This window comes from Phyllobates terribilis, unplaced genomic scaffold (assembly GCF_046119375.1).
Source record: "Phyllobates terribilis strain yellow unplaced genomic scaffold, ASM4611937v1 Scaffold_4__5_contigs__length_816908805, whole genome shotgun sequence".
In the NCBI taxonomy this organism is placed as follows: domain Eukaryota; kingdom Metazoa; phylum Chordata; class Amphibia; order Anura; family Dendrobatidae; genus Phyllobates; species Phyllobates terribilis.
In genome coordinates this window covers 793699484-793724956 of record NW_027362764.1, presented here as the reverse complement: position 1 = coordinate 793724956, position 25473 = coordinate 793699484, and the positions used below count along the sequence as shown (strand labels likewise).

The 25473-nt window shown below is 47.8% G+C and overlaps 1 protein-coding gene across 1 annotated transcript in view; it reads left to right on the top strand.

Annotated features, from left to right (window-relative positions):
- LOC141266085 (cytochrome P450 2C25-like) overlaps positions 1–25473 on the top strand; it is a 464905-nt gene that overhangs the window by 209242 nt on the left and 230190 nt on the right. The window contains exons 3-4 of the mRNA XM_073679991.1: positions 8289–8451; positions 8889–9029. Coding sequence (XP_073536092.1) covers positions 8289–8451; positions 8889–9029 — 304 coding nt within the window. The remainder of the gene's footprint in view (positions 1–8288; positions 8452–8888; positions 9030–25473) is intronic.

Genomic DNA, 25473 nt, shown 5'->3' with positions numbered 1-25473 from the left:
AAAAATCCATTAGCATCCTTGACTTTTCTTTTACTTTTGACATACCCCCAAAATCTTTATTTATTGCTTTTGACATCTCTTGCAAGCCTTAATTCATTGTCAGCTTTAGCTAACCTGATACATGTCCTAGAGGTTCTGCAGACTGCATTATAATCTTCTTTAGATATGCCTCCCTCTTTCCATTTAATAAATATTTCTTTCTTTCTTTTTAGCATGTGTTTAAGTTCTGTGTTCATCCATCCTGGTTTCCTTAAATGCTTCCCATTCTTCCTACGTTTCGGGATTGTTAACGATTGTGCTTTGAGAATCTAATTTTTTTAAATTTCCCATCCTTCCTGGACATTTTTGTCCTTAAGGACATCCAGCCATTGGATCCCTCCTATTCTCTTTCTGAGTCGCTTAAAATCTGCCTTTCTGAAATTTAACCTTGAAGTTTGAGTCTTCACATCACTTCACAGTCTTCCTCCTCTAGTTATCCAAAATTCTATAATAGCATGATTTCTGCCTCCTAGGGTCCCAGCCACTTTTACCTCCTCAACCATTTCCTCCCTGTTTATAAGGATTAGATCCAAAGTAGAAGATCCCCTTGCTTTCTCCCCTACCTTTTGGAAGATAAAGTTGTCAGCAAGAGAGGATAAGAATTTGCTTTACCTGTTAGCTTTACTTGAGAGAGATTCCCAACAAATGTCTGGATAGTTGAAATCTCCCTTGACCACTACGTCATATTTTTTGGAGAACTTGGTCATTTGATACATAAAGAGTTCATCCTTATCTTCAGCTTGATTTCATACACTGGACTGTCATCGGCTTTCCTCTTTACGACCACATACACCTTGTCTTCCCAGTATGAACTAAGTTTTCCTGGACTACCTTTCTCATGTACATTCTTGACTAGCACCCGGCATCCCGGTGCCAATTCTCTGCCATCCATTTCCGAACGTACTCCGGATACGTTAGGTAAGTCTCTGACACCGGAGTATCGAATATGATGTCGATTGGCAGTCTTGGCAATCGTCCATACTATAGGAAGAAGGGTGAGTAACCCGTTGCATTGCTGTTTGTACAGTTATTGGCATGTGCCACTTTTGACAGAGAACTCTTTCAGTATTTCTTCTCGTCAGCTGTTAAAGTGCGCAAAATCGACAATAAAGTCCGGTTAAAACGTTCCACTTGTCCATTACCCTCTGTGTGATAGGGCGTTGTGTGGGATCTCTGAATTCTACAGTACTTTCCTAGCTTGGCAAAAATCTGGTTCTCAAATTCTCTTCCTTGGTCATGGTGTAATCTCGTAGGGAACCCAAACCTCAAAGCAAAATCATTGAAGATCTTCTCTGCCGCTGTTCGACCAGCTTTATTGGTGGTGGCATATGCTTGGGCAAATCGAGTAAAATGGGCCATCACCACCAATATGTATTCATAACCACCCTTGACCGTTTCAAGGTGTAGAAAGTCTATTGAGACCATCTCAAACGGATACGTAGTTTGGATGTTGCCCTTAGGTGGCCGGGTTGATGTGTTGGGATGTTTATCTTTCAGACACCCGCACTCCCTGGTCACGTACTTCTCAATATCTCTCCGCATGTACGGCGAGAAGAAATGTTCATGGATCAAGTTCGTTGTCCTTACCACTCTCAGGTGTCCCAAGTTTTCATGGAGTTCTTTGAAGACCAACCTACGGAATACTCTGGGTAGTACCAACTGACGGTTTTGTCCTCCTTTACAATACAGGATACTGTCTTCACTGAGTTGGAACTTTGTCCATTCTTTAACTAAAACAGATACTGCTGGTGACTCATTATCTCTCTCCCGTTTACTTGGAAACCGACTTTGATCCACATAAAGTAGTATTCTACCAATTATCTGATCTTCCCGTTGTGCTCTATGGATTTTTCCTTTTGGTAGTTGTTGAATGGACAAGGGGTGATCATGTTCCCTTGCTTTTATGGTGGTTTCCACCATCAACGGACACGACAATGGTGTGTCTTCCTCTTGATAAGCTTGCACTGCTTGGGTAATGCTCTCAATTGCTTCCTGACTGACTTCCTCCGAGCATTCTTGCATGAACTCCTCAGGCTCTAGTGGCAATCTTGACAATCCATCAGCATCCTCATTGCATTTTCCTGGCCAGTACTTGATGCTAAAATTGAAGTCAGCTAGTTCAGCGACCCATCTCTGACCCGTTGCATTCAGTTTGGCTGTAGTGAGGACATAGGTCAAAGGGTTGTTGTCAGTGTATACCTCAAACTCTTTGCTGTAGTAGAGATAATCTCTAAATCATTCACAGATAGCCCATTTTAATGCCAGGAACTCCAATTTTCCCGGAATGTAGATGGTAATTCTTTTCGGCATCTGTCAACGTTCTAGAACCGTTACCGATGACTCTCATTTTTCCATCTTGATGCTGATACAGGGCAGCTCCGAGTCCAACTTGAGAAGCGTCAAAATGAAGAACAAATAGTAAAATGAAACCAGGATATCCCAAGATGGGTGGTTTTACCAGGCAGTCTACTAGTTCTTCCAATACCTACTGGTGGTCTGCTGTCCAGAGAATGGGCTGTTGGGACAAAGCAGCATTGTTTCTTTTAAGCCCGGTCTTCTTTTTCTCTGTGTGCGTTGTTGTCTCTTTCGCCCCCCCCCCTGAAGAGGAGGTATAGCAGGGTGGCAATCCTGGAGAAGTTCCGAATATAAGTACAATAGTAGAAGAGGAATCCTAATATCTGCCTCAACTCCCCGAAGGTAGAGGGCCGCTTGGCTTTTAAAGCCAGTATTGAAGCGATTTCAGTTGGGTCCATGGTATATCCTTCTCCGGACACAATTTTCCCTAGAAATTGGAATTGTCTTTTGAGCAGTTCACACTTCTTAGGGTCAACTTAACTCCGTGTTGTTGATACCATTGTAATGCGGTCCTCACGTGTTCAACATGCTCCTGGAAGGTTTTGCTGTGTACAACATTGTCATACAAGTACGGCTGGCAGATATCATCCCTCAATGCTTCTAAACATGTCTCCATGCTCCTCTGGAATTCTGCTGGAGCTGAACTGAGGCAAAACGATATGCAGATCCACTCATATAATACCCACGGTGTGATGAATGCTGCAAAGGGTCTACTGGACTCTTTGACAAACCTTTGGTGGTATGCTTTACCCTGATCGAGGACAGAAAACCAGGTGCTTCCTGATAGGTTATCCAGCATATCTTGGATCTTTGGTATCGGGTGTCTATCAGGTACTGACGTTCGGTTTAGTTCCCGGTAATCACAACAGAGTCTCAACGTACCATCCTTCTTCCTAACACAGACAATAGGAAAGGAATAAGATGACTTTGACTTTTGGACCCAACCTTTGTTGATGATATCTTGTAAATATTCTTTCACTTCACAATGTAATGGTTTTGGCACAGACATATAACTTCTGGTTACTGGGGTCGTGTCTTTCAATTTGATTTTCAAATGCAACAACAGGATACCGCCTATATCAGACTTATCTTTGGAGAACGCATGACACTCTTCTATCAGCATCTGTTTTGATGTCACTATATCTTCAGCACACAAGTGTTCCAGGGACACTGGGTTATCCCAGGACCCTGAGGTGGATCGTGCAATTTCCTCCCCTGGGCAACTCCTGTTCCTTGGTGGGGAGTTGCCCAGGGCGGGTCTCACACTGACTGGATATACCGTTTTAACGGTTTCAATGTGACCTAACACAGTATTTGGATTCAATCTAATTTCATGTTTCGTAGTATTCATCACTGGTACTGTCACTCAAGCAAACCCACCAGTAGGAATCGTAAGAGCAGCTCACTTTGAACTAGGCATTCTGAAAGTTCTGAGGAGTCTTTTGACACAAACAGTCTTTTCTGGACTTTTCTTCCCGGTTCTACCCGGACTCCACACCTCACCCCCACTATTTGGTTTGCAGGGATGATGGTTGGGCGCCAGATTACCTTGACTTCTTTTAGACCTATTATATTCTGAACTTTCTTTACTCTATGAATCACATTTTCCGCCACGGCGTTGGGTATTGCAAGTGATGTGGCAATTGCATCAACCGCCAGCGTCCCTGACTTGTGTTTCGTGATAACCTCACTGATTACATTATAACCCAGGATAGGATCCTCTGCCATGTTCTGATCACTGGTCACGAGAAAAGGTACCAAAAGCTCAATGGCATTGCTGTTCTTCGTGGCCCTCAGTTGGAAAGTCACTTCCACCCAGCCTATGAAAGGGATTTTGGTCTGGTTGACAGCCTTGCCGTGGAATTAACTGAAGAAGCAGCTCACTAATTCTGTCCATTTGTATTTCCACATCCATTGCTGCTAGAGAGTTTTCTTTAGGGCTGGTCCTCGTTAACTGGTGTAGCAGAGTTGAATTGAGGTGCTGTGCTGCTGTGTTTTTCCAGACACTTTTCCTCTTCTCCCTCTACATGCTAATTCCTGCTCAGGATCCCCGTACAGGCCACCAATGTTACACCCATGCCGCTAGGTCCAGATAGGGTGAGACGGGTTTCATGAATTCTTTGGAATTCTGGGGGAACTGTTACTCAGAGAGACCATAGGCTGCAGCTTCTCTCAGGCACACGATAGATTCAATTGCTAACCAGACACATCTGACAAGAATCTTTTTCAACAGTTTAACAGTGGAATTTAATCTGAAGCACGGCCAGTGCAATTCAGGGATATTACAGCAACACTCTTCATTACAGTGCAGTCTGAGTTTCTGGAGCAACCGGCACCACTAATAACCATACAGTCTCCTTTGCAGCACAGCAGTTCACAGTCTATTAACCGGCAGCACAGTGCAGCACAGTTTAAATGCATACATAACCACTGGCTTTTCCTTCACCAGGACTCATTAGTACTCGGCATTCTTTATCCTGCATGGAGATGGAGAGGGGAAGGGTGTGATGAGGGAGATGATCTCTATGACAGGCTTCCTTCCTGTCCTTATCTTCCTGGCCGATAATACTTCACACTGTTAGCTCAGGGAGTCCAACTGATCTTTGTTTAGCTTGCCTCCTGACCTGAATTCTGTTCCCTTGCCTTCTGTGAGATACAGATCATAAACCACATTTCTCTTTGGCTCTGGCCAGACAGTAAACAACTTCCCCACAACCCCCCTGGAGCTCTGCTAAAATACTCCCCTTCTCCTGTGACTGTGTTAACCCCTATAGTTGCTGGATGCTTCTGGAGCACAACACTTCCTGTCTCCTGTGCTTGTGTTACTTCTAATAGTTGCTGAAAGCTTTTAAAGCAACAGCACTACTTCTACATGTCACATATCTATCTATCTATCTATCTATCTATCTATCTACCTATCTATCTATCTGTGTTTTGATATCTATTGCATCTATCTATCTATTTATGTATCTATTATCTATATATATCGAATAGTGTAAATTTCACTGTAAATAACTAAACACACAGCCATTGTCTAAATGAGTGCACCCCTAAGTGAAAATGGCTAAATTGTGCTCAATTATCCCTTTTCCCTCCCCGGTGACACGTGACTCATTAGTGTTACCAGGTCTCAGGTGTGAATGGGGAGCAGGGTGGTAAATGTGGTGTCATCGCTCTCACATTCTCTCATACTGATCACTGGAAGTTTAGCACAGATCTAAAGATCTGAGAAAAGGCCTGATGCTCTTCATAAAGATGGCCAAGGCTATAAGAAGATTGCTAACACACTGAACCTGAGTTACAGCAAGGTGTGTAACACCATACAGCAGATTAACAAGACAGGATCCACTAAGAACTGGCCTCGCCCTGGTCGACCACAGAAGTAGAATGCACGAGACTGCGCCATCCAGAGGTCATCTTCTCAGAAGAGATGTATGAGCGCTGCTAGCATTGCTACAGAGGTTACAGGGGTGGGGGGTCCGCCGGTCAGTGCTCAGACCATACACATTGCTGCAGTGGTTACAGGGGTGGGGGTCCGCCTGTCAGTGCTCAGGCCATACACATTGCTGCAGAGGTTATAGGGGTGGGGGGGTCCGCCTGTCAGTGCTCAGGCCATAGACATTGCTGCAGAGGTTACAGGGGTGGGGGGTCCGCCTGTCAGTGCTCAGACCATACACATTGCTGTAGAGGTTACAGGGGTGGGGGGGGTCTGCCTGTCAGTGCTCAGGCCATAGACATTGCTGCAGAGGTTACAGGGGTGCGGGGTCCGCCTGTCAGTGCTCAGACCATACACATTGCTGCAGAGGTTACAGGGGTGGGGGCTCGGCCTGTCAGTGCTCGGACCATACACATTGCTGCAGAGGGTACAGGGGTGGGGGGTCCGTCTGTCAGTGCTCAGACCATACACATTGCTGCAGAGGTTACAGTGGTGGGGGGTCCACCTGTCAGTGCTCAGACCATACACATTGCTGCAGAGGTTACAGGGGTGGGTGGTCCTCCTGTCAGTGATCAGACCATACACATTGCTGCAGAGGTTACAGGGGTGGGTGGTCCGCCTGTCACTGTTCAGACCATACACATTGCTGCAGAGTTTACAGGGGTGTGTGGTCCGCCTGTCAGTGCTCAGACCATACACATTGCTGCAGAGTTTACAGGGGTGCGGGGTCCGCCTGTCATTGTTTAGACCATACACATTGCTGCAGAGGTTACAGGGGTGGGGGTTCCGCCTGTCAGTGCTCAGACCATATACATTGCTGCAGAGGTTACAGGGTTGGAGAGTCCGCCAGTCAGTGCTCAGACCATTCACCACACACTACATCACATTGTTCTGCTTGGCTGTGGTCTCAGAAGGAAGCCTCTTCTAACAATGATGCACAAGAAAGCCGCAAACACTGTGCTGAAGACAAGCAGACTAAGAACGTGGATTACTGGAACCATGTCCTGTGGTCTGATGAGAACAAGATCAACTTATTAGGTTCAGATTGTGTCAAGCGAGTGTGGTGGCAACCAGGTGAAGAGCACAAAGAGAAGTGTGTCTTGCCTATAGTCAAGCATGGTGGTGGGAGTGTCATGGTTAGGGGCTGCATTAGTGTTGCCTGGTATGGGGAGCTATAGTTTATTGAGGGAACCATGAATCCCAACACTTACTCTGACATACTGAAGCAGAACATGGTCCCCTTCCCTCGGAAAATGGGCCACCAGGCAGTATTCCAACATGATAACGACCCCAAACATGTCCAAGACCACTACTGTCTTGCTAAACTAACTGAAGGTAAAGGTGCTGGACTGGTTAAGCATGTCTCCAGACATAAACGCTATGGAGCATCTATGGGGTCTCCTCAACTGGAAGGTGGAGGAGAACAAGTTCTCTAACATCCACCAGCTCCATGATGTCATGATGGAGGAGTAGAAGAGGATTCCAGTGGCCACCTGTGAAGATCTAGTGTACTCCATGCCCAAGAGAGTTAAGGCTGGTCTGGAAAATAATGGTGGCCACACAAAATAGTCACACTTTGGGCACAATTTGTCCATTTTCACTGAGTTAAGAACTTACTTTTGTTGCCAGCAGTTTTGACATTAATGGTTGTGTATTACTTAGAGGGTACCAAATTTACATTGAATCAAAGTGTCAGATCTTCAGTGTTGTCCTATGAAAATATATAATAAAATATTTACAAAAATGTGAGGGGTGTACTCACTTATATTATTTATATCCTGCATTGTATTCTGGTAAGTGTCACATAGACGGCACACGAATGACACAGTTTGTGTCATCCATGTGCACGTGTGAGTTATGTGTTGTCATCCGTGCTGCCGCAAAAAACGGACATATCCACGTGTGGGTCACATGGAAACACGGAGATGTGAGGATCACCAAGATTTTAATGTGTGTGCATGTCTACATGTCTCCGGTAAGAGTGAAAATGGACGCCAAGCTTATCGAAAACATGCACAGGTGAAGGGGGCCTAAGGCTTTTGTTCTCATCTTCAAGAAATGGACCCTGCTTGGCTCAAATTTTTAAGATCACAAAATGTAGATTTCTTCTGGTTTCAGATTAAAACTTCTACCATTTTTATTTCAATCGCTTTAAAATGCAGGTAGAAACTAGTGAAAATTCCACCATCATTCTGCGCGTATCGGACATCACTCCATAGTCATGATACGATGCTTAAATTTTTACTGAATTGTACCAGGATTGTAAAGGGATTGAAATAAAATTGGTGAAAGAAGCTTAATCCGATTCATCTGGAAATTTATATTTTTACGATCTTTACATTGTAAAGAGACTGTGTGAACGGTAAGTTCTCCTGATAATTTACTGAGATCCAATCTTAGAGAAAGAGGAATGTATGACAGCTTCATGTTAATTCATCAAATGTGTTTCCTCCATCAGCTCAGCCAAAAATACGGCTCCATGTTCACCATTTGGAAAATGTCAAAACCTGTGATCGTCCTGTGCGGCTATGAGATGGTGAAAGACGCCCTGATAAATCACGCTGAGAAGTTCAGCGCGCGCCCCATCATCCCAGTGTTGTACGTCTCCACCAAGGGATATGGTGAGACTAAAGCATCATGTAGGATCTCTGTCAGTGTCTTCGTCCTTCCAATCAGAAATCAATTTAGAGTCATATAGCAAATACTAAACAGGTCGGAGGGGAGGAGGGAGATGAAGCTGCAGTTACTATCTCTGGGAAACAGGGCAAAGATAAGTTCACATGTACAGTAATTATCCCCGCTCTCCACATCAGATTGTTTTCTGTATACCGGTAATTTTCAAACTGTGAGGTCCCCCACAATTCTTTGTGAGTGGGTACATGACTCCTAAATAAAATAGACCAAGTTGCTAACACCAGGGGTATAGTGGTAGATGTTGGGGCACTGTGGCTGACTGTATATCTTTAAAGCTTGGAAGTATTATAGGACCGAGGGGAGGTGCTAGAAAACTCTTGTTCTGTATGCAGCCAGTAATGTCTCCATGTCCTTTTCTCCTTAGGTATGAATGGACCACGGTGGCGATCACTCCGTCGCTTCACCATGACATTTCTCAGAAATTTTGGAATTGGGAAGAAGACCATGGAGATGAGCGTATTGGCAGAGTCCAAATATCTGGTGCAGGCTGTGTCAGAGACCGGAGGTGAGTGGGCTCCTAATATTCCAAATCTGATGTTAACCAGTAGGAGAGAATTCATAGGTCTCAGAGTCCATAAAGAAATTTGCATATGTTCGTTCCTTCATCTGATTTTTTCTTGATAATGATGATTGAGTTCTCTCACAGACTGCTCCCCTTGCCCCCTCTCACATGGATTGGACCATATTCCCTTATCTCTCAGACTGCTCCCCATGTCCCCTCTCTCACAAACTGATCAAAATGACTTCTCTCTCACAGACTGCTTATTAGACTCACAAGTTGAGGCTGATGCTCCAAGCCCAATGTCTGGGTAGGCACACGAGTCTCGGGCAGGTTGGGAGACTGCAGGCAGGCAGAGGACATCAGAAAACCTCAGGCAGGCAGAGTGCAGGAAATTGCAGGCAGGCAGAGGTTGCTGAGAAACCGCAGGTAGGTGGACTGCTTGAAACTGCAGGCAGGCGGAGAATGTCAGGAAACCGCAGGTAGGCAGTGTGCAATGCAGGAAAGTTAAGAAGCAAGCCAAGAACCAGCAACAAAGAGGTCTACTCTTAATGCAATACCAAGCCGCTAGATCAGGGGGTCTCAAAAATGCAGCCCGCATTTCTCATCAAGAGAATGCCAATAGTGTGCAAAGCAGTCATCAAAGCAAAAGGTGGCTACTTTGAAGAACCTAGAATATAAGACATATTTTCAGTTGTTTCACACTTTTTTGTTAAGTATATAATTCCACATGTGTTAATTCATAGTTTTGATGCCTTCAGTGTGAATGTACTATTTTCATAGTCATGAAAATACAGAAAAGTCTTTAAATGAGAAGGTGTGTCCAAACTTTTGGTCTGTACTGTACATAACAAAAGCATTTACATAATCTTAACAAAACGAGTCAGCGACTGGTACAGGAGGAGCAAGGATTATACAGTTTAGCTGAACAAGCGAAAAAGCTAGTTTCTGTATGCTTTAAAATATTTAATTAGACATATCTGGCTAGCAAGGCCACGTTATCTTCTTGCAAGAACACATTATTGCTACAAGAAGAAACATCTGGCCAGGGAGGGCACGCTATTGATACAAGAAGGAACATTTCAGCTTGCTGTTGTTTTCACCTAAAATAACTGTCAGACTTATATAGCATAGATGGGGTCTTTAAACTTGAGGGACTCCATCTTCTGCTATAACATTCCATCCTTTTGTTCCTTCATTTATCAATATGAATCTCTATATTTTCTTTTAGTACAACACTGAATACACATTAGAAAAAGCTTAAAAACCAAATAAACCGCAAGACACATTAGCAAAACCTGTAAAATAGCTTGTACTATACCAGCCAACCACCCACCGATACCTTTAAACCAATTTGCGGGATTTAGAAAGGAAAATCTCTGTGTGGAATTATTGGCCAAAGTATCTGAACAGTCCGCCCAAAAGTTTATCTCTTCCCATGAGACTGGGACAGCGAGAAAGGGTATGCTAGTGGACGTCACAGGGGCATGTGTACATATCCAACAATTAGCAGTAGTCTGGTTTTGCTCCTTTAGTCCATTGATTAGAGCAAGATGGTGTCTAATGAATCTATTGTCATCTCCATCCATGGTGCTCAACCTAGTCCATGCACCTGTGGTCGCAAGGATGCAGGTAAGTATAAACAATGTCATCATTCTTTGTCCGCTGGTTCTCCTAGTATCTTTTTGCAATGGGACGCGTGGATCCAGGCCTCTTTTCCCTCTAGCTTAACGGCTGTACTTGTGGTCAGCAGAACTTGAAAGGGTCCGTCAAACCGTGGATCTAGGCTTTTCCTCACGTGTCTTTTTATAACCACCCAGTCTCCAGGTTGCAGCGTATGGCTGCTAGAGTCTTGATCTGGATCTGGAAGAGAACTGAAGACATTATCATGTACTTGCTTAATCTTTTTGTGTAAAGCCCTCAAGTAGGAACTTAGCACATGGTTGTTCATTTCTAATGCTTGCGGACAGAAACACCCTAGGCTGGGTACGTTGCCAAACAATATCTCATATGGGGAGAGTCCAGTCTTTTTATTAGGCGTGTATCTTACTGAAAACAGAGCAAGCGGTTAACAGTCTGGCCATGGTTTTCCTGTCTCAGCCTTGGCTTTCTGAATTTTTAATTTCAATGTCCCATTCAGTCTTTCCACTTTACCACTACTTTGTGGGTGATATGGGGTGTGGAATGCTTGTTGAATTCCTAGAGCTGACATGACTTCATTTATTATTTCACCTGTGAAGTGTGTACCTCTGTCACTCTCAATTACCTCTGGTACCCCATACCTGCAGACCACCTCCACGAGCAGTTTCTTTGCGGTTGCCGCAGCCGTGGCTTTGGCAATCGGGAAAGCCTCTGGCCATCCTGAGAACAAATCAATACAGACCAACACATATTCCCATGATCCTGACTTTGGCAGCTGAATATAATCAATTTTCAGTCTCTGGAATGGATAGAGGGGCCGGGGGGTGTGATTGGGTGGTGTTTTAACTACTCTACCCTGATTATGTGTAGCACATATCATGCACCCTTGTATCAGGTTTTCTATACAGGTGGAGAATCCTGGTGCCACCCAATGTTTCTGCATCACACTCATCACAGCCGTTTTAGATTGGTGTGTCGGCCCATGTAGTATCTGGGCAGCTGCTGGGTACAGTGCCCCTGGAAGGCATCGTTGTGTCCCTTTCCCCCATACCCCATTTGCTTCATTCAGGCATGCACCTTCCTTTGATCACTTATCAACCTCCTCCTTTTGAGCCTGAGCCTGCATTTGGGATAAGATGTCCTCCGACACAAAGGGGTTTTTAGGGGCACTTAACTGACGTACTGTTGACCCTTGTTGCGGCTTACAGGCTGCTGTTTTTGCCGCTGCATCTGCCATCGCATTACCTCTACTCACCTGGTCAGTGCGTCTGGTATGTGCTCTTATCTTTATGACGGCTACTTTTTTGGGTAGTTGTAGTGCATCAATTAACTGCTGGACCACATCAGCATTCTTAATGGGGTGTCCTGCTGCCGTCAGGAAACCTCTTGACTTCCATATGGGACCAAAATCATGCGATATACCGAATGCGTAACTAGAATCCGTGTAAATGTTAACAATACTACCTTCTGCTAGTTTACAGGCCTCGGTTAGGGCCCTAAGTTCGGCCTCTTGAGCCGATTGGTGTGGGAGCATGGGTTCTGCCTTGATTACTGCATTGAGGGAGACAACTGCATATCCAGTATGGAAGGTACCTGAATCGTCCTGATGACGGGATCCATCTACAAAAAATTCAAAATCTGCATTTTGTAATTCATGTTCAAATACAGTAGGTAAACCTGCCGTTTCTTGTGCCATCATTTGTACGCAGTCATTAGGAACTTCCTCTCTTGGATCTTCCTTAAAAAGCACAGTACCTGACCCCTCCTTTAGATCCGAGAGAGGTAACAAAGTTGCTGGGTTCAGAGTAGTACACCTCTGTAAAGAAACATTGGGAGGCATTAACAGTGCACATTGTAACCTGAGATGACGTGCTGCTGAGAGGTGAGCGGGTTGCACTTGGTTCAATATAGTGTAGACATCATGAGGTGTTAGAATGGTGAGCGGGTGGTCAAGAACAATGTCTGCGGATTTATGGAGTAATAGTCCAACAGCATGCAGAGCACGTACACAGGATGGCGCACCTCTGGCTACCGCGTCTAATCTGCCACTAAAATAGGCAACAGGTCTCTGATTATCACCGTGTGTTTGAGTTAAAACTCCTGCTGCATGTCCAGCTTGTTCATGAAGGTACAGACTAAATGGGAGCTCATAGTTAGGGGTACCCAAAGCTGGAGCGGCCAAAATACGGTTCTTGAAAGAATAAAAACAGTCTATTGCCTCTGGTGTTAGTATGAAAGGTGTTGGAGTAAGACAGTCATAGAGGGGCTGCATTAAAACAGAGACGGCATGAATCCACTGTCTGCAATAGGAAACAAGTCCAAGAAAAGTTCTGAGGGCTGCAACATTAATGGGGACGGTGAATGCCTGTACTGCTTGTTTGCGTGCATTTGTTAAATGACGAGCTCCTGGTGTAATGCAATGTCCCAAAAAGGTGACTGAAGATTTACAAAACTGAAGCTTATCTTTCGATGCCTTGCAGCCAGCGTGATAGAGAAACAACATAAGCGATATAGTTGCACTATGACATTGTTTCCTGGAGGGGGCACAAATGAGCAGGTCATCGACATATTTCAAAACAACGATATGTGGTTCAGACCATCCCTCCAGTATTTCCTGCAGACTTGCAGTGTACATTGTGGGTGAATTCTGGGCACCCTGTGGCAACACTGTCCATGTATATTGACTACCCTGGAATGTGAAAGCAAACAGGTACTGGCAGTCAGGATGTAATGGTACACTGAAAAATGCATTTGCCAAATCGATCACTGAAAAGCAAAGAGAGTTAGAAGGTATCTGTGACAGGAGAGTATGCGGGTTGGGCACAACTGGTGTTAGAAGTTCTGTGGCTTTGTTAACCAACCGGAGGTCATGGACCATTCTATATGCGGCTGGTTGTCCTGGCACGCTCTTTTCTTTACTGGGAACAGGGGAGTGTTGCTAGGGGACTGTGTTTTGACTAGGACTCCCCTCTGTTGCAATTTTTGGACTTGCTGGGCTATGGCATTCTCCTGAGCCGAGCTAAGGAGATACTGCTTCTGTTGAGGCAAGATTGCTCCTGGTTTTAATTTTACCATTACTGGTTGAACTCTTAACCTACCAACATCTGTTTTGTCTGAGGCCCAAAAATCATGTGGTACAGCATGTTCCAATATCAGGGGAAACTCATTTGTCTCTTCTGTGCTGGCAATATCTAGTGACATAATTTTGCAAAGAGTACTTGGTTTTAAACCTGGGGTCATGGTGACAGTGCCATCGGGATGATATTCAATATGTGCTTGTAATTGGGACAACACATCATTTCCCAATAGATTACATTGGCCTCGGGGCGATACCATGAGCTAGTTATGTACAGTAGCTCCTTGAATTTGCAGGGGAATTCTCTTAGTGACAGGGAGCAGGATAGATGGGGAATTGAAGGGGGTGGCAATGACATGATGTGCAAAATCAGTGTCAGTGTATGGCCAATCACCTCGCGTAATTACTGAATTGTCGGCCCCCGTATCTACTTGGAAATCGATTTCATGTCCCCCTGGTAGGTTCACCTGCACTATACAACTGGGAGTTGGGGGCAAGGAGATGAGGGGGTTCATGTGCAATCTACCCTCATCCTATGGGGGTGTTGTTTGGTCAGCTGGAGGACCCGTACTCTGAGCATTTGGATACGGGTTGGTCCTACAGTCCTTTCTAAAATGTCCTGGCTTTTTACATCCGTAACATAGTCTCCGTCCCCCTCCTACAGTCCGTCCTCTGCCTTTGTTGTTTCTGGGGGTCGTCTCTACTATGTGTACTCTGGCAGCTCTTTTTGCCTGCGTTATGTCATGCTGTGCCCCCTGGGCTATTCTAGCCAAATCCTCTGCTTTCACTGATCTCCAGTCTGGTCTACTTGCTTACACCTTCTCTGCAATCTCTTTCTTTAGTCCATTCATGAAAGCACTTGCTAATACCCTCTCACTAGTCTTATTTTCAGAAATAAATCCCATTTCTGACCAAGTTCACTTTAGTGCCCAAAAGTAATCTTTGGGGTCTTCTTCCTTACCTTGAACCCGGTCTTCTAGTGTAACCTGCCTCTCAACCTGTCTGTCTTTACATGCCTTTACCAACGCTGCTGCGAATAGGACTCCGGCTGCTGCATCATTAGATTCTGCATCTACGGGTCCGGTCCTATTGGCATACTGTTTTTGTCTCATCTATCAACCTATCATAGCGGGCTTCATCTGCCAATTTTCCCTTAATTACCCCTTGTAAATCCAACCTAGTTGCATTGTACGTATCCTGTATGGTTCTTATAATTCTGGCAAAACCTATAGGGGACTGGGACGGATCTGGCAGCTGGGAGATCAACGCCAACTGCTCTGAGGGACTCCATGGTCTATACATTAACATTGTACGAGCTTTCTGACCTGAAACCACTGCATCCCCCCCCCCTGCTGCTGCTGCTACTGCTCCCGGTGCTCCTGGCACAACTACCGTCCTCATTGGGAATAGTCTAGCTGGGTGGGGTCTCGGTCCTCCACCTGCCACACAGATGTCTACTGTCAAGGGGTTCTGCTGTCCACATCTGGTGCAAACCCAACATTTAGGTTCCTGGGAATTCTGGTACTGGGGTGGGGGTGACGTCGGGAGCGGACAGGGAGGAAAATCTGTCATTCCGGTTTTTGTAAGTCTGTAACATCCGTCTCCTAGTTCTTCAATCTTTCCTTCAAAATAAGCGCATGCATTCATCCATACATCCACTGTCTTCAACAGACCCTTATCTTTCAGCCATCCATGATAGGAGTTAGTGAAGGATTTCCATTTCTCTTCATTCATCTCTCCATTCTCATTCATTCCCGCTTTACACAATATTTTGTCAATTCCAATTAGTGCCTGTTTCCCTTCTCTGCGTACTACTAAGTCTTTGGCTGTAATGCCTTCCTTGGCATTTTGGTTCCCCATTTTTTTGGTTCTCCTCACCTAGAAGAGACTCCTCAGTCACTTAGACAATGGTCACTTAGACAATGGGCCACAAAGGTTTCTGAACCATTCCACTACTAGCCTTCCAGGACTTATACGCCAGCCAGAAAAACAGACCAAAAGCACCAATCCCGAGACACACCCACAACACAATCATCGGATCCATACTTTCATTCTTGAGTTCTTCAAAGGATAGAAGGCAGGACTGTCAATTTATCTCAGGGATTCTACTGGTTCAAAGGGACCTGAGCCAGACAACAATCTGTGAATTACCTGGGGAGCCGACCGCTCGGGGGTGAGGGAGTCTCTTCTATGCAGTGATATAATTAGGTAGAATATAACAGTTATTCTTACCTCAGCGCTGTATATATCACCAACAGAGAGCTTCACTCGTCCCACGTCTCGGACCGGTCGAGCACCCCTGGGTAGATTAACTCAAGGTCCCTGTTCGAGGCGCCAGCTGTGGTCACTGCATTCTGGGTCTTCTATCCTTTGGATTACGATATCGGAGAGAATGAGACACAGGATAGGATGTTTGTGTCTAAACATGCTCTAAACTTTATTACAAAACACAGGGTTGATATACACCCTGAAGGCAGGAAACGGATTTGCCATATATGGTTCGATTATACAGTTTAGCTGAACAAGCGAAAAAGCTAGTTTCTGTATGCTTTAAAATATTTAATTAGACGTATCTGGCTAGCAAGGCCACGTTATCTTCTTGCAAGAACACATTATTGCTACAAGAAGAGACATCTGGCCAGGGAGGACACGCTATTGATACAAGAAGGAACATTTCAGCTTGCTGTTGTTTTCACCTAAAATAACTGTCAGACTTATATAGCATAGATGGGGTCTTTAAACTTGAGGGACTCCATCTTCTGCTATAACAATGGGGACCAGCATGGGCACATTACTACAAGATGGGGACCGGGATGGGCACATTACTAAAAGATGGGGACCAGGATGGGCCATTACTACAAGATGGGAACAAGTGTGGGCACATTACAACAAGATGGGGACCAGGATGAGCACATTACTACAAGATCGGGACCAGCATTGGCCATTACTACAAGATGGGGACCAGCATGGGCCATTACAAAATGATGGGGACCAGGATGGGCCATTACTACAGGATAGCGACCAGGATGGGCACATTGCTACAAGATGGGGACTGGGATGGGCACATTGCTACAAGATGGCGACCGCGATGGGAACATTACTACAAAATGGGGACCGGGATGGGCCATTGCTACAAGATGGGGACCGGGATGGGCACATTACTTCAAGATAGGGACCAGGATGAGCACATTACTACAAGATCGGGACCAGGATGGGCACATTACTACAAAATGGGGACCAGCATGGGCCATTACTACAAGATGGGGACCAGCATGGGCACATTCCTACAATTTGGGGACCAGCATTGGCCATTACTACAAGATGGGGACCAGCATGGGCACATTAATACAAGATGGGGACCGGGATGGGCCATTACTACATGATAGCGACCAGGATGGGCACATTACTACAAGATGGGGACTGGGATGGGCACATTGCTACAAGATGGCGACTGTGATGGGCACATTACTACAAAATGGGGACCGGGATGGGCCATTGCTACAAGATGGGGACCGGGATGGGCACATTACTTCAAGATAGGGACCAGGATGAGCACATTACTACAAGATCGGGACCAGGATGGGCACATTACTACAAAATGGGGACCAGCATGGGCCATTACTACAAGATGGGGACCAGCATGGGCACATTCCTACAATTTGGGGACCAGCATTGGCCATTACTACAAGATGGGGACCAGCATGGGCACATTACTACAAGATGGGGACCGGGATGGGCCATTACTACATGATAGCGACCAGGATGGGCACATTACTACAAGATGGGGACTGGGATGGGCACATTGCTACAAGATGGCGACTGTGATGGGCACATTACTACAAAATGGGGACCGGGATGGGCCATTGCTACAAGATGGGGACCGGGATGGGCACATTACTTCAAGATGGGGACCAGGATGAGCACATTACTACCAGATCGGGACCAGGATGGGCACATTACTACAAAATGGGGACCAGCATGGGCCATTACTACAAGATGGGGACCAGCATGGGCATATTCCTACAATATGGGGACCAGCATTGGCCATTACTACAAGATGCGGACCAGTATGGGCACATTACTACAAGATGGGGACCAGGATGGGCACATTACTACAAGATGGAGACCGGGATGGGCACATTACTACAAGATGGGTACCAGCATGGGCCATTACTACAAGATGGGGACCAGCATGGGCCATTACAACAAGATGGGGACCGGGATGGGCCATTACTACAGGATAGCGACCAGGATGGGCACATTACTACAAGATGGGGACTGGGATGGGCACATTGCTACAAGATGGGGACCGCGATGGGCACATTACTACAAAATGGGGACCGGGATGGGCCATTACTACAAGATGGGGACCGGGATGGGCACATTACTTCAAGATGGGGACCAGGATGAGCACATTACTACAAGATGGGGACCAGGATGGTCACATTGCTACAAGATGGGGACCACGATAGGCACATTACTACAAAATGGGGACTGGTATGGACCATTACTTCAAGATGGGGACCGGGATGGGCACATTACTTAAAGATGGGGACCAGGATGAGCACATTACTACAAGATGGGGACCAGGATGGTCACATTACTACAAGATGGGGACTGGGATGGGCACATTACTACAAGATGGGGACCAGCAGGGCACATTACTACAAGATGGGGACCAGGATGGGCACATTACTACAAAATGGGGACCAGCATGGGCCATTACTACAAGATGGGGACCAGCATGGGCACATTACTACAATATGGGAACCGGGATGGGCACATTACAACAAGATGGGGACCGGGATGGGAACATTACTACAAGATGGGGACCAGCATTGGCCACCAGGATGGGCACATTACTACAAGATGGGGACCAGCATTGGCCATTACTACAAGATGGGGACCGGGATGGGCACATTAGTACAAGATGGGGACCAGCATTGGCCATTACTACAACATGGGGACCAGCATGGGCACATTACTACAAGATGGGGACCAGCATGGGCCATTACTACAAGATGGGAACCGGGATGGGCACATTACTACAAGATGGGGACCAGGATGAGCACATTACTACAAGATCGGGACCATCATTGGCCATTACTACAAGATGGGGACCAGCATGGGCCATTACTACAAGATGAGAACCGTTATGGGCGCATTACTACAAGATGAGGACCGTTGTGGGCGCATTATTACAAGATGGGGACCAGGATGGGCCCATTACTACAAGATGGGGACCAGGATGGGCACATTACTACAAGATAGGGACAAGGATGGGGACATTACTACAAGATGGGGACCGGGATGGGCACATTACTACAAGATGGGGACCAGGATGGGCGCATTACTACAAGATGGGGACCAACATTGGCACATTACTACAAGATGGCGACCAGCATGTGCACATTACTACAAGATGGGGACCAGAATGGGCACATTACTACAAGATGGGGACCAGGATGGGCCATTACTACAAGATGGGGACCGGGATGGGCACATTACTACAAGATGGGGACCAGGATGGGCACATTACTTCAAGATGGGGACTGGGATGGGCCATTACTGCAAGATGGGGACTGGGATGGGCACATTACTACAAGATGGGGACCAGGACGGGCACATTACTACAAGATGGGGACCAGGATGGGCACATTACTACAAGATGGGGACCAGGATGGGCACATTACTTCAAGATGGGGACCGGGATGGGCACAATACTACAAGATGGGGACCAGGATGGGCACATTACTACAAGATGGGGACCAGGATGGGCCATTACTACAACATGGGGACCGGGATGGGCACATTAATAAAACATGGGGACCGGGATGGGCCGTTACTACAAGATGGCGACCAGGATGGGCACATTACTACAACATGGGGACTGGGATGGGCACATTGCTACAATATGGGGACCGGGATGGGCACATTACTACAAAATGGGGACATGGATGGGCACATTGCTACAAGATGTGGACCAGGATGGGCACATTTCTGCAAAATGGGGACCAGGATGGGCACTTTACTACAAGATGGGGACCAGGATGGGCCATTACTACAAGATGGGGACCAGGATGGGCACATTACTACAAGATGGGGACCAGGATGGGCCATTACTACAAGATGGGGACTGGGATGGGCACATTAATAAAACATGGGGACCGGGATGGGCCGTTACTACAAGATGGCGACCAGGATGGGCACATTACTACAAGATGGGGACTGGGATGGGCACATTGCTACAAGATGGGGACCAGGATGGGCACATTACTACAAAATGGGGACATGGATGGGCACATTGCTACAAGATGGGGACCAGGATGGGCACATTTCTACAAAATGGGGACCAGGATGGGCACTTTACTACAAGATGGGGACCAGGATGGGCCATTACTACAAGATCGGGACAGGGATGGGCTCATTACTACAAGATGGGAACCAGGATGGGAACATTACTACAAGATGGGGACCAGCATTGGCCATTACCACAAGATGGGAACCGGGATGGGCATATCACTACAAGATCGGGACCAGCATGGGCCATTACTAAAAGATCGGGACCAGGATGGGGACATTATGACAGATAGGGACCAGGATGGGCACATTACTACAAGATGGGGACCGGGATGGTCCCATTACTACAAGATGGGGACCAGGATGGGTACATTACTACAAGATGGGGACCGGGATGGGCACATTACTGCAAGATAGGAACCGGGATGGGCATATTACTACAAGATGGGGACCAGCATTGGCCATTACTACAAGATGGGGACCGGGATGGGCACATTACTACAAGATGGGGACTGGGATGGGCACTTTACTACAAGATGGTGACCAGGATGGGCACTTTACTACAAGATGGGCACCAGGATGGGCCATTACTACAAGATCGGGACTGGGATGGGCTCATTACTACAAGATGGGAACCAGCATTGGCCATTACTACAAGATGGGGACCAGCATGGGCCATTACTACAAGAAGGGGACCAGCATGGGCCATTACAACAAGATGGGGACCGGTATGTGCCATTACTACAGGATAGCGACCATGATGGGCACATTACTACAAGATGGGGACTGGGATGGGCACATTGCTACAAGATGGGGACCACGATGGGCACATTACTACAAAATGGGGACCGGGATGGGCCATTACTACAAGATGGGGACCAGGATGAGCACATTACTACAAGATGGGGACCAAGATGGTCACATTACTACAAGATGGGGACCGGGATGGACACATTACTACAAGATGGGGACCAGCATGGCACATTGCTACAAGATGGGGACCAGGATGGGCACATTACTTCAAAATGGGGACCAGCATGGGCGCATTACTACAAGATAGGGACCAGCATGGGCACATTACTACAATATGGGGACCGGGATGGGCACATTACTACAAGATGGGGACAGGGATGGACACATTACTACAAGATGGGGACCAGGATGGGCACATTACTACAAGATGGGAAACGGGATGGGCACATTACTACAAGATAGAGACCGTGATGGGCACATTACTACAAGATGGGGACAAGGATGGGCACATTAATACAAGATGGGGACCAGGAAGGGCACATTACTACAAGATGGGGACCGGGATGGGCACATTACTACAAGATAGGGACCAGCATGGGCCATAATAACAAGATGGGGACCAGCATGGGCCATAACAACAAGATGGGGACCGGGATGGGTACATTACTTCAAGATGTGGACCGGGATGGGCACATTACTGCAAGATGGGAACCAGGATGGAACATTACTACAAGATGGGGACCGGGATGGGCACATTACTACAAAATGCAAAATGGTGACCGGGATGGGGGATGTTACTACAAGATGCGGACAAGGTTGGGGACATTACTATAATAAATTGGTCAGAATTACTATATGGTGTTAATTGTAAGAAAAAAGATCACTGTATGTGGTAAATTAGGGGACACAAAGAGGAAATAAAACTTGTTTAAACTGTATAAAACTGTACCATAGCCCATAAAATGAATGTCATTTAAAAGAATAAAATAAAAAAAATGTTCAAAAAATGATCCAAAATGTGTAAAAAAAAACAATATGGCATCATTAAAATTTTCATATCATCCTGCAAAGAATTCAGCCCTTCAAATTCACTTTTTTTCTATGTGCGGCCCATATACTTAGCTGAGTTTGAGACCCCTGCACTAGATCGTGTGTCTCAGCGAGCCTTATAAAGGTGATGGCTGATGCTCACATGGGACCAGGATAGGCAATCTGCAAACTCCTATGTGGAGCACAGCAGAATTCATTGGACCGGGGGAGGGAAGCAACTCACGAATCTGGGACAGATGCAAAACACTGCTCCCCATGTCCCCTCTCTAACAGACTACTCCCCATGCCCCTACTACCACGCACTGCTCCCCATGCCCCCTCTCTCACAGACTGCTTCCCATGCCCCCTCTCTCATAGACTGCTCCCCATGCCCTCTCTCATAGACTGCTCCCCATGCCCCCTCTCTCACAGACTGCTTCCCATGCCCTCTCTCTCACAGACTGCTCCGCATGCCCCCTCTCCCCAGACTTCTCCTCATGACCCTTCTACCACACACTGCTCCCCATGCCCCCTCTCTCACAGACTGCTTCCCATGCCCACTCTCTCACAGACTGCTCCGCATGCCCCCTCTCTCATAGACTGCTCCCCATGCCCCCTCTCTCGTAGACTGCTCCCCATGCCCCCTCTCTCACAGACTGCTTCCCATGCCCCCTCACTCATAGACTGCTCCCCATGCCCCCTCTCTCATAGACTGCTCCCCATGCCCCCTCTCTCATAGACTCCTCCCCATGCCCCCTCTCTCACAGACAGCTCCCCATGCCGCATCTCTCACAGACTGCTCTTCATGCCCCCTCTCTCACAGACTGCTTCCCATGCCCTCTCTCTCACAGACTGCTCCCCATGCCCCCTCTCCCCAGACTTCTCCCCATGACCCTTCTACCACACACTGCTCCCCATGCCACCTCTCTCACAGACTGCTTCCCATGCCCTCTCTCTCACAGACTGCTCCGCATGCCCCCTCTCTCATAGACTGCTCCCCATGCCCCCTCTCTCATACACTGCTCCCCATGCCCCCTCTCTCACAGACTGCTTCCCATGCCCCCTCTCTCACAGACTGCTCCCCATGCCCCCTCTCTCATAGACTGCTCCCCATGTCCCCTCCCTCACAGACTGCTCCCCATGCCCCCTCTCTCATAGACTGCTCCCCATGCCACCTCTCTCACAGACTGCTCCCCTTGCCACCTCTCTCACAGACTGCTCTTCATGCCCCCTCTCTCATAGACTGCTCCCCAGGCCCGCTCTCTCATAGACTGCTCCCCATGCCCCCTCTCTCACAGACTGCTCTTCATGCCCCCTATCTCATAGACTGCTCCCCTTGCCCCCTCTCTCACAGACTGCTCCCCATGCCCCCTCTCTCATAGACAGCTCCCCATGCCGCCTCTCTCACAGACTGCCCTTCATGCCCCCTCTCTCATAGACAGCTCCCCATTCCGCCTCTCTCACAGACTGCTCTTCATGCCCCCTGTCTCAGAGACTGCTCCCCATGCCCCCTCTCTCATAGACTGCTCCCCATGCCCCCTGTCTCATAGACTGCTCCCCATGCCCCCTCTCTCACAGACTGCTCCCCATGCCTCCTCTCTCATAGACTGCTCCCCGTGCCCCCTCTCTCACAGACAGCTCCTAATGCCCCCTCTCTCATAGACTGCTCCCCATGCCCCCTCTCTCACAGACTGCTCCCCATGCCCTCTCTCTCACAGACTGCTCTTCATGCCCCCTCTCTCATAGACTGCTCCCCATGCCCCCTCTCTCACAGACAGCTCCCCATGCCGCCTCTCTCACAGACTGCTCCCCATGCCACCTCTCTCACAGACTGATCTTCATGCCCCCTCTCTCATAGACTGCTCCCCATGCCCCCTCTCTCACAGACTGCTCCCTATGCCCCCTCTCTCACAGACTGCTCCCCATGCCACCTCTCTCACAGACTGCTCTTCATGCCCCCTCTCTCATAGACTGCTCCCCAGGCCCCCTCTCTCATAGACTGCTCCCCATGCCCCCTCTCTCATAGACTGCTCTTCATGCCCCCTCTCTCATAGACTGCTCCCCATGCCCCCTCTCTCATAGACTGCTCTTCATGCCCCCTCTCTCATAGACTGCTCGCCATGCCCCCTCTCACAGACAGCTCCCCATGCCGCCTCTCTCACAGACTGCTCCCCATGCCCCCTCTCTCACAGACTGCTCCCCATGCCCCCTCTCTCACAGACTGCTCCCCATGCCCCCTCTCTCATAGACAGCTCCCCAGGCCCCCTCTCCTATAGACTGCTCCCCAGGCCCCCTCTCTGATAGACTGCTCCCCATGCCCCCTCTCTCATAGACTGCTCTTCATGCCCCCTCTTTCATAGACTGCTCCCCATGACCCCTCTCTCATAGACTGCTCCCCATGCCCCCTCTCTCACAGACAGCTCCCCATGCCGCCTCTCTCACAGACTGCTCCCCATGCCCCCTCTCTCACAGACTGCTCCCCATACCCCCTCTCTCATAGACAGCTCCCCAGGCCCCCTCTCCTATAGACTGCTCCCCATTACCCCTCTCTCATAGACTGCTCCCCATGCCCCCTCTCTCACAGACTGCTCTTCATGCCCCCTCTCTCATAGACTGCTCCCCAGGCCCCCTCTCTCACAGACTGCTCTTCATGCCCCCTCTCTCATAGACTGCTCCCCATGCCGCCTCTCTCACAGACTGCTCTTCATGCCCCCTCTCTCATAGACTGCTCTTCATGCCCCCTCTCTCACAGACTGCTCCCCATGCCCCATCACTTAGAGACTGCTCCAAATCCCCTCTTTTACCGACTGCTACCCATTCCCCCCTCTCTCCCAGTCAACCCCCATTTTCACGCAATCTACTCCCGATGACCGCTTATGTCTTTCAGACTTTTCCCCATGCTTTCCCTCTCACTGTGCTCCCCACTCCACGCAGCCTGCTCTGCACAGCTCCTTTTCACAGACTCTTTCCCTTGTTCCCCCTTTATTACACTACTTTTTGTGTCTCCATGGCTTCTGATGCAGGAAATGTAACATTGAAAGATCGGCTTCCTGTTTTCTTCCTAGAGGTGAATGCAGCAGATGTGCGGCTGACGCGCCCCCAGGGCAGTGGGGTACTCGGTGTCCGGGCCTATGGATGCTGGGGGGGAATATGTCACAGTGGCTGGCCCGGTCCGTGGCCCAGAGCGGTCAACAAAAAGGGGATAGTTTATATGGGATTTGTAGTTTGATCGTGACGCCACCTGTGGTTTCTGGTAATTTGTACCAGCGCTGCTGCAGACCTCTGAGGCAGTTGATAGGCAGCGAGGATGGAACAGCTCCCCACAGGTGGAGCGGGCCTCAGGGCAGTGTAAAGTTTGATGGTGGGTGGTGATGCTGGGACTTGTGGTGCAGAAGAGATAGCGCAGATGAATTAACTGACGGAGGCAGTGCAGTGCAGTCATCCGAGTTTTACTCACAGTTCTTGTTCAAGGTTCCCAGGTGCACTGTATGGGTGTCCGCCTCCGCGTTGTGCTGCGTCTACCAGATAAGGGGTTCAGCACTTTCTCAGATTGATCAGGAGCGCTTGACGGAACCCCGCGTTCTTTATGTTCCTTACTAGACTGACTTCTCACGCTGGGTCTTCTCCCTCCTGCCCTGCGCTTCCCACATT